The sequence below is a fragment of the Chelonoidis abingdonii genome, chromosome 17 (genome assembly GCF_003597395.2).
Source record: "Chelonoidis abingdonii isolate Lonesome George chromosome 17, CheloAbing_2.0, whole genome shotgun sequence".
NCBI classification, from domain to species: domain Eukaryota; kingdom Metazoa; phylum Chordata; order Testudines; family Testudinidae; genus Chelonoidis; species Chelonoidis abingdonii.
The window spans coordinates 13724877-13742283 of record NC_133785.1 but is presented as its reverse complement, the minus strand read 5'-3'; the positions used below and the strand labels follow the sequence as shown (position 1 = coordinate 13742283).

Sequence of the window (17407 nt, the reverse complement as noted above, 5' to 3'; positions counted from 1 at the left end):
ACACTGTGAAGGCTATTTGTTTAAAAACTCAAACATCCTGACGATCTAATACTGAGGGATAACAACAACAATAAATAAATTTGCTGATCATCAAAAACATTCTTCACTTCAACCAGGGAACACATATATCATGATAGCAGTCCATGGGAGAGATCTGGGGACACAATTACTGGAAGGCAGTCTTGAGTGTCACCCACTACTAAAGCTTCGTGATGTTAGATATTTAGAATTGTACAGTCACCCAAAATACTTACATATTCCCAGCACAGGATAAAGAAGCAGTCATTCTTGCTGTCTGCTCTAGCACAACACAGAGTTAGTATCAAACGCACTACACAATCTCTGAATGAACTGGTCTCACAGACACTTTAGTCAATATTCAAAAGTGATTCTGAATATAAGAACATAAGAATAGCCCTACTGGGTCAGACCAAAGGTCCATCTAGTCCAGTATCCTGTCTTGTGGCAGTGGCCAGTGCCAGGTGCCCCAGAGGGAATGAACAGAACAGGTCATCATTAAGTGATCCACCCCTGTCACTCATTCACAGCTTCTGGCAAACAGAGGCTAGGGACACCATTCCTACCCATCCTGCCTAATGGCCATTGATGGACCTATCCTCCATGAATTTATCTAGTTCTTTTTTGAACCCCATTATGGTCTTGGCCTTCACAACATCCTCTGTCAATGAGTTCCACAGGTTGACGGTGCATTGTGTGAAGAAATACTTCCTTTTGCTTGTTTTAAACCTGCTGCCTATTAATTTCATTTGGTGACCCCTAGTTTTTGTGTTATGAGAAGTAGTAAACAACACTTCCTTATCTACTTTCTCTACACCAGTCATGATTTTACAGATCTCAATCATATCTCCCCTTAGCCATCTCTTTTCCAAACTGAAAAGTCCCAGTCTCATTAGTCATTCCTCATACGGAAGCCATTCCATACCCCTAATCATTTTTGCTGCCCTTTGCTGAAGCTTTTCCAATTCCAATTTATATACATATTTTGAGATGGGGCAACCACATCTGCACACAGCATTCAAGATGTGGGCGTACCATGGATTTATATAGAGGCAACATTATATTTTCTGTCCTATTATCTATCTATCTCTTTCTTAATTATTCCCAGCATTCCGTTTGCTTTTTTGACTGATGCTGCACATTGAGTGGATATTTTCAGAGAACTATCCACAATCACTCCAAGATCTCTTTCTTGAGTGGTAACATCTAATTCAGACCCCATCATTTTATGGGTATAGTTGGGATTATGCTTTCCAATGTGCATTACTTTGCATTTATCAACATTAAATTTCATCTGCCATTTTGCTGCCCAGTCATCCAGTCTTGAGAGATCCTTTTGTAGCTCTTTGCAGTCTGCCTGGGTCTTAACTATCTTTAGTAATTTTCTATCATCAGTAAATTTTGCCATCTCATTGTTTACCCCTTTTTCCAGATCATTTATGAATATGTTGAATAGGACTGGTCCCAGAACAGACCCCTGGGGGACACCACTATTTACTTCCCTCCATTCTGAGAACTGACCATTTATACTTACCCTTTGTTTTCTATCTTGTAACCAGTTACCAATTCATGAGAGGACCTTACCTCTTATCTTATGACAGCTTACTTTGCGTAAGAGGCTTTGGTGAGGAACCTCGTCAAAGGCTTTCTGAAAATCTAAGTACACTAGATCCACTGGACCCCCTTGGTCCACATGCTTGTTGACCCCCTCAAAGAATTCTAGTAGATTGGTAAGGCATGAATTCCCCTTTACTAAAATCATGTTGACTCTTCCTCAACAAATTATACTCTGCTATATGTCTGACAATATTGTTTTTTATTACAGTTTCAACCAATTTGCCTGGTACTGAAGTCAGGCCTATAATTACTGGGATCAACTCTGGGGCCCTTTTTAAAAAATGGCGTCACATTACCTATCCTCCAGTCATCTGGTACACAAACTGATTTAAATGATAGGTTACAGACTACAGTTAGTAGTTCTGCAATTTCACATTTGAGTTCCTTCAGAACTCTTCGGTGAATACCATATGGTCCTGATGACTTATTGCTGTTTATCAATTTGTTCCAACACAGATATAAATATCTTTTTTAAATTGCATTTTCCCCAAATGACTCTCCAATATCCCTCCTTCTACACTCAAAGAAAGGATACACTGGGTTTCCAGCAGAAAGCTTCTGAAGGCTTTGTCTAATCTTGAGGTTAGCCTACTTGTGTTTTAGTGATGGAATTTCTTTTCCCATCAGATGTTTACAGATGACTTGTTTGTAAGTAGATCTATTGATGAAGTAATAGAGCCGGAGACAATGGAAAATGGAATGTCTCTGTTTGGAAATCTTTCTATTTACTTCAGCAGGTTTTGGATCGTGACCAAGATCCCTGAGGCACTGAAATTAAATCATACTTCTTCCAAAATTACTGTGGTTCCTCTTGTGGTTCAGACCTTCTGTAATTGCAATTTTAAGTCTCTGACTTGTGCTACTTTTCCAATCCCAGAGTGAGAAAGGTGGCATTCCTTTCATTATGATGTCCTTAGATCTAACATTTTCCCATATCCAGAAAATTACTTTAGCAAAAGGAGGATTCTTCACATGGACTACTCTTTTTAAATTATCCTAACTAAATTATGGAAAAAAGGGGCAAAGTATGTTAGAATATCTAAAGAATGGTGAATGGTGGAGGTGGGATGTCTTCATATATTTATTTTAATACATTACTATTCTTTGTCTATGTCCACATTATTCTACATGGTACTCTACTGTTTGAATATTTTGAAGAATGTGATTAAATTCAAATGCTTTGGTGAGTAATAGCTCCTCATATTTGTCTAGAACTTTATTTTTATTGAATAGCAAGAGTGATGGAAGTGTTTTCCATAATAATAACAATGACAAGAGCCTTATGATGAACTACAATTAACTCAGTGATTCATCAGTTAGCAGTGAAAATTTCAATGCATCCTGACATTTAGAGCATTTGGTTGTGATTAAGTCTTTGAAATGTCACAGAATCTTATTTAATTGGCTATGATTTTTTTTTTAAAAAAGGTAATCACTGCAAAGATTGCATTCATCACCAAAAGAGATAATTGCAGTTGTCACATGATATTGTAGGTGCTGCTAACTACTGTACCAAGCACATTGGTATTCTTGCAGCAACTAATGAATACTGCATAAATCAGTGGTTGGAAAGAACTTGGGAGTGGATTTAAATGTGCTTTTCAAATACATTAGTATCAACAATTTCAACTTTAAAGACATTAACATTAACAAACTAAGCAAATACTGAAACTGAAATGTAGGTAATTGCGAGACAAAATGAGCTGAGTTTAATTACTGTAACCTCTGAACCATCCTAAAAACCCAGCCAGAATCTCATTAGCCGATTTCTGTGATAAATAGCTTTTCTATGAGTGAGACACTCCAACTAACCTGTAATGTACAAGAACAGATTTCTACCGCTTAAAGATCACATACTGCAGATGAAGTGGAAAATAGTTTAAAGTCCCCTTCTAAGGGAGATTAAGTAGCATTCTTCTGGACAAAGCTGTTTAAAAGCACATTTGTAAGAGAGTATATGCGTGTATATGTATACAGAAGACATACTTCTATGTTCATAGAATCATAGAAGATTAGGGTTGGAAGAGACCTCAGGAGGTCATCTAGTTCAACCTGCTCAAAGCAGGACCAACCCCAACTAAATCATGTTATACATTTGTAAAGTAAACATATATGAAGCTATTACCTGCATTTTTATACTATAAATGGAGGAAAACAGTACTCTATGCTGGTCAGGTCTGAAAGTACATGTGGTAAGTTCCATCACTGCCTTCTCAATGATTCTCACTCACCATGGTTACTGCTCAGTGGGACAGGATTTCACTTAATTCTCTCTGCTATCTATTTACGTAACTAGGTTTTTAAGTAGGCTTTACCCTGCACTCATATTATCTAAGTGCCTTACACATTTGAATACAAACACCTAGGAGCTCAGGTTTTCTGGCATCAATATTTTTTCCAATGTGTATGGATTTGGAGGGCTAATCTAGGATGTGTTTTGTGCATAGGATAGCTGATATTTACTGTGGCACATCAGGTTTCTGATATTATATTCTGTGTCCACATTGGGGCTTTTAATAAACTCTACAAACACGCCAGAGTTGCTCATTACTTCATGTAGCTTCTCTTATAGCCATGTTTGGCATGTTCTCTATCAGAGAATTGGTCCCATACTGATTAGATGGACATGCGGGCAGTGGAATAAATTTGCTTCAGCTTCTCACCACTGGATATACTTTTGTCTAATGATTAAAGGGCCCTCTACTGCTCCCTGTGAAGTATTTATAAACCATGATCAACTCATTTCTTACAGGCTCTTTCGATAATCTACTGAATTAAACTTCTTAAAATCATTCACTGTAAGGCATATTTTCTGACAAATTTGAAAATATTCTCACAAACTGAATTTTGAATTCATAACCATGAGTATTCACATTTGCTTTCTTACAAGTGTTGTTCATGCAGGGAAAATGTTAAGTGGTTTTACTAAATCACTTATCTAATTAACACCACCCAGATAGAAGGAAGGTGGGAGTAGACCTCAGACAAAAAGAACTCAGGCTGGGACAGATGGTTCCTTGTGAAAGACTCACTAGGAATAGACTAGCTTCTAGGAGAAGTTTCAGAGTGGGGTTTCATGTAGTATCATTTTAAAATAACCTTATTGTTAAGAAACTAGCCCTAGGCATTAGAGCTGTTCCTGGGTAAAAGGATAACTGGGCTGTGGTACTAGGTCCCAGTGATCCTTAGATGCTGGTATTTCACCTTAGAGCAGCCTTCCCTGCCAATCAGCTCCCTGCCAGCCCCAGGACTTCAGACAATAAAAGGTGGCACATAGTCACCTTTCCTTGACCCCCTTCGAGTTCAGTTTACGCTGGTTTTGCCTTGCGTAATTGCATTGGGTACTCATGCCTTCCTTGATAGGCCGTACTATAGTTTTGTGATACGATAATTTACAATTTTTCAAGTGCTCATCTATATGGGCATCTTGATGAAAGAGGTAATTGCTTATAATTAGTTGCAGAAAGAGATGAGCCCATTCCCCTAGGAGAAGCTTTGGCCTGACTGTTGCACAGAAGGAAGTTGCAATCCCATGTGTTGGCCTGGCATTTGCACTTGCACTATGGGGTAATCATGATTATAGGGTTCCCTATATACAAGCCTTAAATCTATGTTTATTTCAATAAAAGTTGCAACCAATGGCTTTAAACCTAAAATAACTGTCAAGGTTATAATTGGTGCAATTAAAAATAAAAAATAAGATCTTTGTGAACTATACTACATGAAAGCACAATACAATAATCACTTATTCTGATATTTACCTTGTGTGGGAAACATCTCGGGCAAAGATAATGGGCCTGATTTTAATAAAAATATTCCTTTCTATTCTGTAAGAGATATTCTTTCAAAGAATGCAACATGATTTTTTATGGCAGTGGTGGTAAAGGAAAACTAATTGAGCTGAACTGGGTTGTCTCCATTATGATGTTCACACTGAAATGACTGTGTTCCTGTACATAAACATTATTCACAGGAATGTTATCAGAAATCAAAAGCTGACCTCATGTTTTGGTCGATAAATAATAGAAATATTATTATACCTCTGAACTGTTTCCAAATGGTCTATGTCTAGACAGAAATCAAGAGAATTTTGCATTTCTCTCTCTATGAATATGGGAAGACAGAAATGTTAAGTTATAAAAACTCTTAAGATAGTTACTTTTGTACATTGCTGTCTAAAACATAGTAATCTTTGTGTTAAAAGTAAAAGCAGTGACAATCATTTGCTCATTTATAACTGTGTATGTTCCTAAAATGTTTGTCAAATATAGAGAATAATACAATGACATTAATTCATTAATGATCTGGAGGATGGCACGGACTGCACTCTGAGCAAGTCTGCAGATGACACTAAACTAGGAGGAATGGTAGATATGTTGGAGGGTAGGGATAGGACACAGAGAGACCTAGACAAATTAGAGGATTGGGCCAAAAGAAATCTGATGAGGTTCAACAAGGACAAGTGCAGAGTCCTGCACTTAGGATGGAAGAATCCCATTCACTCTTACAGACTAGGGACCGAATGGCTAGGAAGCAGTTCGGCAGAAAAGGACCTAGGGGTTACAGTGGACGAGAAGCTGAATGAGTCGACAGTGTGCCCTTGTTGCCAAGAAGGTTAACGGCATTTTGGGCTGTATAAGTATGTGCATTGCCAGCAGATCGAGGGACATGATCATTCCTCTCTATTCAACATTGGTGAGGCCTCATCTGGAGTACTGTGTCCAAGAAGGATGTGGAAAAATTGGAAAGAGTCCAGCAGAGGGCAACAAAAATGATTAGGGGGCTAGAGCACATGACTTACGAGGAGAGGCTGAGGGAACTGGGATTGTTTAGTCTGCAGAAGAGAAGAATGAGAGGGGATTTCATAGCTATTTTCAACTACCTGAAAGGGGGTTCCAAAGAGAATGGATCTAGGCTGTTCTCAGTGGTACCAGATGACAAAATGAAAGTTTATTTTCAGCAATTAACTTGGGAGGGGGAGCATCAATGCAAATGCTTAAAGAAAGGTGCAAACTTACATCACTGAGAATGTTGAAAGCTTCATTTAAAGCTATATCCAGCATTCCAATTCCTTTTGCAAAAAGTTTGTTGAGGTGTTCCCTGAAGTGCTGAAACATGAAAAAAACAGCTTGTAAAGGCAATATTCTAACAAATTCAATATACATGTTAATATATTTTATAGAGGTCATTGACTGATGATGTATGGCTATTTTAATATACCTATATAACATTAATGATAAAATAAAGATTAAAGTAAATCTGGGATAAAGGGAACAATTTTGTTATTATCTATTCAATTGTTTTTCTCATACATATCCAAATCACAATCCTGAATTGCTGGACAGCCAGCTGTCAACACTGAGACAGTTCTCAATGGTTTATAACACCCAATTCCCAGCCTGTTTAGGCAGAGGGAGCTTCAACATATTCCCAGTAGATGTTCCAACAAAAATAATGAAAGCAAGAAAAAAAAATCTAATAGGATCCGTCTATCCTCAGTAAGAACAAATATTAGCAATAATTTTAGGAAGGGAGTAAAGGATATAGTGGATTGGATATATCTGAGACGGAGGACAGACATGTTTTGTTATTTGATATTCTCAGATCTGTTAGTCAAATGCAAACAGGAGTGTTATGACACAAGAGAAATTAGAAGTCCAAGATTAATGCACAAGTTGGAAACTTGAGTTATTAATCTGATTTGTGTAAGTTGATGTCTGGATAGGATTTCAATAAAAAGCTACATTATAAAAGAAGCAGGAAAATTGTCCAGTTCTCAAGCTATTTTCAGTCCACCAAACCTGGCACAGATTGAAATTAGCAAGTAACATAGAGAATAACAGAGGGAAAGGAGAATTAGGAAAGGATGCTTATGAGTTGAAGGTGGCTTATGCGAGCTCACAAAGGCGCCATGTTAATGGAGCCAGATTCTGGGCTCCAAGAAGGAGAATTTTAGCTTTCTTTCCATTTCATTTGTTTTAAAAGAAAGTCTCCAGAATTTAAAACATAGAAGTACATAAATCAATCACTTTCTGGAACTGTCAAAATTCTGTCCCCTTTCATGAATATTACATTTGGCAATAGTAGAACACCACCACAAGTGTATAATAATAAAATCAGAATATGTTCCAGACATACTGCGCATTAAAAATGGTTGGCAATTTTTGAGAGACTGTAAATTACCAGACATGGAATGATCTGATTTTTATAACCAAACAACTAATTCACTCTAAAAACAATGTTTTCATATCAGGAAATTAAATCTTCTAGGTTTATAATAGAAAGATTGACATACAAACTGACGAATATAGTGTCATGAACCACATTACTCTAAAAAGAAGTTGTATGTAGTATCACCTAGTACAAGTCACTCTCAAACAATTCGCTATAATACAAATTTTTTTTGTAAAATGAAAGTATATTATAGTTTATTGGAAGCCAGAATACTTTCTATTTTGTTAAACTCTAGTAAATTAGAGGTAAAAAATTTACATCTCAGCTCCAGGCAATTTTGAGGCATATGTTTTTGCCACCAGAATAGGCTGGTTTTCCAAAACAATTAGTGTAGTTTAATGTTCATAGTGACCTTCTAAATGTGGTTCACACAGCTCAATATTTTGAATAGCCAAAAGGCAAAGCCTTGTTTCTCTAAATAAGCAGTGACAGCATAAAACCCAGTACAGCCTAGATAGTGGAATGGTGCTTTTGCCTCCAGAACGAGACAGTTAATTTAAACTAACAACAATAAATGTGTGTATAGTAATAATAATGACAATTTTAATGAAATTCTTTCCTACTAGCTACATAGATATAAATTAATAATTTGAACCAAGAAAATCAAGAGTTCGGGAGTGGAGGAAGACTAGAGAAGGAAGCCATTTATTGGGAAAAACCTTTACAGTACATTTGGTTTTATGGCATTTCTACAATTAGAAAAAAAACTAGATAAAGAACTAGATTAACTAGAGCAAGAACTAAATAAATGGATATCTGATCCAGTAGGGGAACACCTACATTTCTATATGGCCAAGCAACATTTGTAACTGAACATTTTCAAAACACTTCCTATACAAAGCCAAACGAAACAAAGAAGTAACTCTGTTTCTAAAATAAAGAGTTAAAGTGCCATTGTTTAATACATTCGTATTGCACTGAAATTTTTAAAGTAATAATAAAATGATGTGAATAAAAGACTCAAATATTCAATAAATACATTGAACTTTTTTATACTGTAACCAAATACAAATTTTAAAATCCTTGGAAATTTAAGCTTATATTGACAGCAAACTACATTACCAGCTTTTCAACCACAACCTGTGTGCATTGAGTGTACTGGGATACGTTGGAACACAAAGATAGTGGTCCCTCAGTTCTGCGGCTGATTCTTTGTTCCTAGAATAATTCAGAATACCCTCCTGGGTACTGTCTATAGCCCTGATCCAAAGTCCAGTGAAGTCAAGATTCCAATTATATTCAATGGATATCACACCCAGTCTAATGTCATGAAAAGGATTACTAGAAAAAAAATTTGCTTTTTGGATTGCCTTGAAAAACGGAAACATTAAACCTAAATTACCGGTAACATCTTCTGTGAATATTTTTGCTTTGGTGATAAATCCATCTTTTGTCAAAACAATTATTTTGACTAGAAAATTTTAACTAGCTATAGCAGCCATGCCCTCTCTCTCACAGACCTGGCAGAGGTGGTGATGAGGTAGCGCACACCTGTCATAGATGCTTCTTATGCCCCGGACTGGTGGAATCTCCTGGAAACTGGCAATATCAACTTTCTACAGGAGGGTCAAGGTTCTGACCTTTTATCTTTTCATAAATCAACTGTATTAAAATAAGCAATTAAGTATCCCAATTGAATTTTTGCCCTTGGAAGCAGATTACTGTTCCATAAACACTAATTAAACTAATGAAGAACTTCGCTATAAAAGAAGACTTCACAATAGTTTACAAAAGCTCAGAACATTTCAGATTATTTCATGGATACTGTGAAAACTTTTTGATAATGTATGTACACTATCACATATAAACACACAGTATAAAGAATCAGATTATACAATTTACTGGTAATTGTGAGTAATTTTTAATCTAGAAATCAATTTATAGATCTATCAGATGAACGAATATTTTCTCTCCTCATAGTTAGATATAGATGTGCTGAAAAATACGTTGTTGAAATATGTAAAAATATAATGTTGACATTTGTTTGCTATAGAAAACGGTAAAATGTTGACAATGGATTTCATGCACTATGAATTTTAATGAATCCATGTTTTCTGCCTCTGGCCTCATAGTGAGCAGATGCTAGTAGGTAATTCTACAAAAGGACTGAATTAATTAAGGGTTGTTGTTTTTTAAAAACTATGCTTTGTATTCTCTTTCGTTGGTTTTCAATCTGTTCTTTGTTGTTTAAGAATGTCACTAGCACTTCAACACTATGTTTATCCACTCACTAGAAAATTTAGTCAATAACATTTAAATGATTGTTTCTTTAATGCGCAGTGCACATCTTTACCATACTGGGTTTCATGGATACACAGCACTAATTGGAGTTATGCTAAAGAAAGTTAAAAGTCTTCTCAATGGTGGAACAAATAATAGATTTCTCAAGTTGTTAGTCTAAGTGTAGTTGAGGATGGGTTTGTTTTAAAACAATCAAGATGTATTATTGTGACTATTGTTCTTTATAAAAAGCCAGATTCCAATACCCATAATGACAATGAGTGATTCTATATTCCATTAGCAGTCCAAATGACTTCAGTGGGATTACTGATGGCATAAGGTATTGTTCAGTGAATCTAGCCCATGATGATTATTGTTTTTAAGAGGAAAAAAACAAAGCTCCAGACATTCAGTTTCTCCTTTTTCAGATTTCCAGTCATCTGTACCTATTCACTAGACCAAAGCATATTGTAAATCATGGTTTTGCAACTCCTTTCATTAGTAAAGGAATACTACAGGCATTACATTTTCAAAAAAGCATCTAATTTTGGATGTGAGAATGCCAGCATTTCAACTTAGCATACCTCTGTGCTTGGGTTTTTGTACATTATATAAACACCAATCAGTAGCCACATCAGGAAGTGTGTGTGTATATATATACATATACACACACACACACACCAGCAGGAGTGCTGCACATGTAAACAATACTTTGTACCTATATCATATTTTTCAACCAATTTCAGTGCATTCCAAAAAAGCAAGCTTGACAGCTCCCTGAAACTCACATAAGTATCACACTAAACTGATTTTACAGTTGAGAGTCCATGTGTTTAAAGACACCAACTTGAAAAAACAGTATATGACCATGAAACTAGGCTTTATTATAATGCATGTGCACAAGGGAGCAGAATTAAGGTTGCACTGGCAACTGTAAATCTAGCATTCCCTAACTTGCAATTGCTTGACTTTGTAACCTAAATCATTTTCTTTTACCATAAAAGAAATTTACCATAATTTTTTTATGTAATTTCCTAGTCTACAGTATAGATGTCTACCACTTGAACTACAGGACTAAACTGCATTAGGTGTCAGCAGAAATAGGCCACTACTGTCGAGGAAAAACGGGGCCACTGGTGCCATGTGGTAGTGCAGCGGAGAGAAATCAGGGAGGACCAATCCAGGCTCTCTCTCTCCCTCCCCACACCAGAGGTCAGGCACTTCTTGCTCATACACTGCCCTCAGAGTGAAAAACTGGCTGCTGGGGGCATGTGCTGGGTCTAAGGAGGGATGTGGTTGGGGATGGGAGGGGAGGAGACATCTGTGGACTGAAAACGGGCTCTCTTCCAAATTTCAGAGAGTTGCTGCAAATTACAAGATGTTACAGCTTCTCAAAAAAGGTTGCAAAAATATTTTATAATATCAGCAAACACCACATTTTTAAATTAGAAGCGTGATTGCAAGTTTATAGTCTCCCTTTAAATGACTTATTCAAAGTCAGAGAGAATCCAAAATAGAATCTTGGGTTCCCTTGCATTAAAAAGGCCTTTGCATCTTCTTATTTTTACGTATGATGTTCTTTTGATAATAAGTAGCATTAGAAACCAGTGAAAATTTCTCTCTCACCTATCTGTCCATCTAACTCAGGATGTTTTTTAGTACCTACCATCATAGGATTGAAGCTCTTGCACAGTAATATGAGAGTGTTAGACACTGAATGGGATATCTGTGCAGATGTACAACTGTGTACACAAACATTTGTGTGTAATTATAAACCTAATTTCCATGTGCAATTACCACTATGTGCAATGTCTACTAGCAGACTCAGATACTTAATTTGCATGCATAACCTTGGTAATTCTGAATGCAAATTAGTCACACAATTATGACAATCAGGCCTTGATGTCTGATTACAAAATTATAGGTGAATAATACGTACAAGGGAAGTTGTGACTTCATTACAATAAGTGGATGTGGATGCATTCAGCTGAGGAACTATCCATGTCTCAATTTAGAGCTAGTTGGAAAAACTGAGGGTGAAAAGAGGAATTTCAGAAAAATTTAATAGTGAAATTCAGCACTGGACAGAGGGGCAGGACAAGAACTGTGCATCACTCAAGGAGGGCTTCAGTGGTACAGAGGCCTTCCTGAACCTCTGCACAGATCAGACTGTTTAAAAAAAATACTCTTGGATGTCAAAAATCTTATTTGATGAAAAAATTCCAACCAGCAGACCCAGCAATGATATATGGTTGGCAAACAAGATTTTATACAGGTTAATCAAGCTGTGGCCAGTGGATCTCTTGGCTTCATACCAGCCTCCATGTCAGAAAGAAATCAAGAAAATAATTTGCTCATCTTAAAGTCAGAGGAAATGTTCTTGTCTCATGTCTAAGTACAAAGCATGTGTCTAAAGAATAATAGGCAGTATAGGGCACACTGCAACTATTGTTTTCAGAAGGATAACACAATAAGGAAAGGGGGTTCCTCTATGCTGATGCAGGAAAAGTCAAATTTCTGATTAAAATTATCGTACCCGAATAACAGGTTTGGATTATCCCAGTAGGTGGATGGGGGTTACTTACAGAAAGCTTTTCCAATTGTCTCAGTATCCTACACTAGGGCCCCAGTACACATGTCCTACAGAAAACTAATAATCACTATTGCTGAATGAGTCAGCAACAGATTAAACAGGAGGATCCAATTGGGCAGAGCATAGGAAGCCTTTTCAGATTATTTCTCATGCCTGAATTTTGAGTCTCTCCTTTGGGAAGTTACTGAAAAAGTTTCTGTGTGAATCTGATTTATAAACCATTTTTTCTAGCCCACTTGGAGCTCAGTCACTGATTCTACAGACCCCAGCCTATATTTGGTTGAAAGAGTCTACTTAGATTTTGTTGTCTAGGGGTTGCAGGGTAAGGATCTCTTGGCAAAATGAGCTATCAAGTCAGCTTTCTGTCACTTTTCTTCTCACCCTTTCAATTTTGATTTACTATGTTTTAATCATTTAAAATAATTAAATTAAATAAATATTTGTATTTATCACCTTTCTCGAAGATTAAGTGATCAAGCACTTTTTGATCTGTTTTGTCCTTTAATAGCATTAGATGGATGCCTGTGGATGAGAGTGAATGGGTCCTAAAAGGAGGTGAAGAGCTTGTACATTTCAACAGCTGTAGGGAGGATAGAGTAAAGGTGTGTCTGTTGGGGTGCTTATTGGGGCACTGCTGAAAGATGGCAGGGTTAAGTTTGCATTGGCAACTGTAATGGTGCATTTCCTGGTTTTCGGCCCTGAGTTTTCCTAAGCTCAATGCTCTGCAAGGAGAAGACATGCCACCAAAAACCTTAACTCTGCATTAATTTAGTCTTTTTGTCATTGAATTCCCTAGACAGTAGGGTTTGTCTGTTTGCTTTTTTTTAACAGAAAAATGTATGTTGTTGGTAGGAGTTAGGAGTTATTTAGGCAGGTGTGTGTATGTCTCGCAATTACTATAGTGAGCCAGAATCCCCCCGCCCCACACACACACACACTGGCTGCCTCCCACCACCTCTGCTTTTGTACATCTCCCTAGCCATGCCCCAAACCCATTCAACATGTCCCCCGTCCAACCTGGGCTCTCCACACTACCATACCTAGGGCTCTCCACCACAAGCAGGGAATGCCCTTGAAGTCTTCACTCCTTGGTATACAAACATTTCTATTTTCCTTAATTCCCCCCCATCACTACCACCAAATAACCCGAATCACACCCAGTGCCTGGAGCAAAGGATAACTATGTTACAAGGGAATAATGCTGTGGTGCAGGAAGGCTGGGGTATAGGGTAGTTGCGGTTGGGAAGTATTACAGGGTTGGAGTGTACTGACACATCTGGGGCTCCAGGGGGTTGGGGTGCAAGGGATTTAGGTTGAATTGGCAGAGCTGGGGTGCATAAGGCTGGGAGGCAACACTGGGGTGTAATGGCAGAGCTATGGGTACAGAAAGGTTAGAGTGCAAGGTGGCTGGAATGCACTGGCAGAGTTGTGGAGTGCACAGAGATTGGGGTGCACCGCCAAAGATTTGGGGTGCACAGGAGTTGGGATGCACTGGCAAAGTGAGAGAGTAGGAGGTTGGGGTGCACTGGCAGGTCTACAGCTGCAGGGTGGTTGGGGTTCACTGACAAACCTGGGGGCATAGTGAGGATGGAATATTCTGGCAGAGCTGTGGAGTGCACAGGTGTTGGGGTTCATGGCAAAGCTGAGGCTGCAGGATGGATGGGTATAGGGTACTGGAGTGCCCTGGCAGAGCTGTGGAATGCAGGCAGGTTGGGTGCTTTGGCAGAACTGGGTGTGTGTGTGCCCCATGTCTCTTCACCTGATCCCCCACCCTCTCTCACCTCCCCTACTATCCACTCCCATTTATCCCCCTTCCATAACCTCCCTCCCCTCGCTGCAGCCTCAGTCCCCCACAACCCTATTCCCCCACTCCTCCACCCCCAGTGCCCTTCCCCTCTCAAGAAGCACCTCCCCATCTATTCTCCCCCACCCTCAAGATTTGATTACATTCCCCTACATCCCAAAAAATGGCCACCTGTAACTCACAAATTGTAACAACCTCAAACCACTTTGTCCTAAACTTCTTTTGTCTTGGGTGGAGATTATGGTAATTTATCCAGATACATTAATTGAAGGGTGAATTCACAGAAATTGACAGACCAGTGATTCATCCAGTCATTAGTACTTATTCGTTTAACAATACAAGGCAACTGGAGAAAACTGCTTTGGGGTTCCTGTACCTAGAGGCAAATGACTCCAAACTTGCATCACTAATGCTACCCAGCATCACCAACCACACTAAATTTCAAAGCAATTTGATTAACTGTTCAGATTTCAGAGCCTCTACAAGAGTCCCGTGTAAAGCATATGAAATGAGAGGAACAGTAACCCTTTAGCCACTTTTGCGTATTGGCACATGCAGTGTAAAAATGTACATTTTCTTAAACACCATTCTCAGTTTGGGTCCCCCAAAGATTTTGAGTGCCATAAACTACCTTGGGTAAAATTCAACAGACTGAGACCTTTTGACCCATAGCTCATTGATAGTTTCATCTCAAGCACTGGGCAAAATACCAGATACACAAACACATCTAGAAACTCTATTTTAAAACGGTTGTTTTTTCTGGGCTTATAAAAAAACATTTTGTTAAAAAATTCCAATCAGCTCTCACTATCGGTCACATGTTTGATTCCCTTTATTTGAGGTTACGTGCAACAGGGAAGAACAGGACCCTTTTTATTCTATCATTTACTATGGGCTAGACTGTGATACCTTTATTTACATTGATTTCAATGGAACTACATAAAAAGTAAGTTACTACGCAGCATGAATAAGGGTACCCAAACCTTAAAGGTTTTTTGTGCTGGTTCACAAGACCATTGTTTCACATCAGAACATATGAATCAGTGGACACTGCCCTGCCCACTGAGTCCACAGGTGAGTCCACTGAGTTTTGCAGTAGAGCTTGTGCAACTACACTAGCTGGCATTTTGCTCCTATCTGTGCATCAATCAGATGCTCTATAAATTTCATATCATCTGGAAACATTTATAGGGAAATCTCTTCAATCCATATATAGTGCCTATAAAGGAAGAATGTATATTGTGATATTGTAACTTTAAATCTGGAGTTACATTAAATCAGATTGTCATCTCTTTCCTATGGGGTAGGTAAATTGCAATATGGAATTTCTCAAAGAAGAAAAAACCTCTTGGCCCAAGAAAACAGGTATTAAAATATGCAATCCCACATGTTTGTAATTTTGTGGAGAAAGTGCAGACAGTGACAGAATAGTGTCTGAACTATTTCCCACTTCTTTTTCATTTGTATATGGCAAATTGATATATTTCAAGGTAGCAGCTGTTTAATGTCAAAGCCAAATTATAAATTATCTTGGTATTATGCAAATTTTAAATATATTTGATATTATTACACCGCATTTAGGTACAAAGACTCATTTGAACCTGTTTTTACATCACCTGTAGCAACAATTACAGGTTTGACCCTGGTGATAAATTAGACACAAATCCAATTTTGCACATTATGGAAAGTATACATTCTGAATCCAATGATTATACCTATCTCTTAATATCTGTACTTAACTTCTGAAAATGAATACAGCTCAGCACAAGAGATTTAAGGGAAACACCTTCAATATGACGAAAAGACAGAATTTAGAAAAGTAGGTTAGGCAAGCTAGCTATTACATTTCGTTACTTCATCTCAGTTTTTGCTGTATCATGCGTAAGTTGTGAACATTCCAAAACTAAATCATACACTGTGAACCCTCAAAGTACTTAAAAATCAAAGCAGGAATACTAGACAACAAACTTTTCAAACCCTGGCTCCTATTCATGCCTTTCACATGTGGTGTATCTCACACAGCACACTAAGTGCCTCAACCAGTACCGTAACAAGGGCGAGGAGAGTGAGGCACTAGCCTCAGATACGCAAAGCAGAGGGGCACAGCTCTACTGCGATTAGCGGCAGTTCTACCGCCACCACTTCTTCGGCGGCAGTTTGGCGACGGGTCCCCGAGTCCATCTCGGAGGGAAGGACCTGCTGCCGAATTGTCGCTGCCGTTTCATTCATTCTTCGGTGGTGGGTCCCTGAGCTCCTCTCGGAGGGAAGGACGCGCCGCCGAATTGCCGCTGAAGAATGAATGAAGTGGTGGTGGCAATTTTGCAGCAGGTTCTGCCCTCCAAGAGGAACTCAGGGACCCACCGCCGAATTGCTGCAGAAGAGCCTGGAGCCAGCCCTTGCTTCAGGCACAAAAATTCCTTGTTACGGCTCAGGCCCCAACAATAAACTATGTGGGTGCAATGAAACAATCACTATGCTCTTGAATGAACTTGCACAGAAAGTTGAGAAAAAAACAAAAACATCTTATCACCCACGGGCGAACACTTTTCACAAAGCGATCAACTCCAAATCTGATCGCTTAGTCCTCATCCTCAAATGAAACCTTCAAAAGACAAGCCTGGAAACTTAAGTCCATAACTCTGTGTGACAGACCCAGGCCAGTGGGGTATAGGAGTCTGGTAGAGGGCAAATATACTGGTCACTGGATGAGTAGTTTTCTGTTCCGAGAGACCAGAGCAGGGGCTGCACTAGAGTAATCAGGAACCTGCTAGAACCAGTTAAGGCAGACAGGCTGATTAGATCACCTGCAGCCAATCAACGCAGGCTAATCAAGGCACCTGGGTTAAAAAAGGAGTTCACTCCAGTCAGGTGGGGGGGGGAGCCAGAGGAGAGGAAGTGCATGTGAGGAGCTGGGAGCAAGA

At 38.5% G+C, this 17407-nt stretch overlaps 1 protein-coding gene across 4 annotated transcripts in view; it reads right to left on the bottom strand.

Annotated features, from left to right (window-relative positions):
- CACNA2D3 (calcium voltage-gated channel auxiliary subunit alpha2delta 3) overlaps nucleotides 1-17407 on the bottom strand; it is a 733714-nt gene that overhangs the window by 345500 nt on the left and 370807 nt on the right. For all 4 annotated transcript variants that reach the window (XR_004375600.1, XM_032794295.1, XM_075073101.1 and 1 more), the window contains exon 10: nucleotides 6654-6743. Coding sequence is in view for 3 of the 4 variants with exons in the window: in XM_032794295.1 (XP_032650186.1) it covers nucleotides 6654-6743 (90 nt within the window). In the remaining variant the exon portion in view is untranslated. The remainder of the gene's footprint in view (nucleotides 1-6653; nucleotides 6744-17407) is intronic.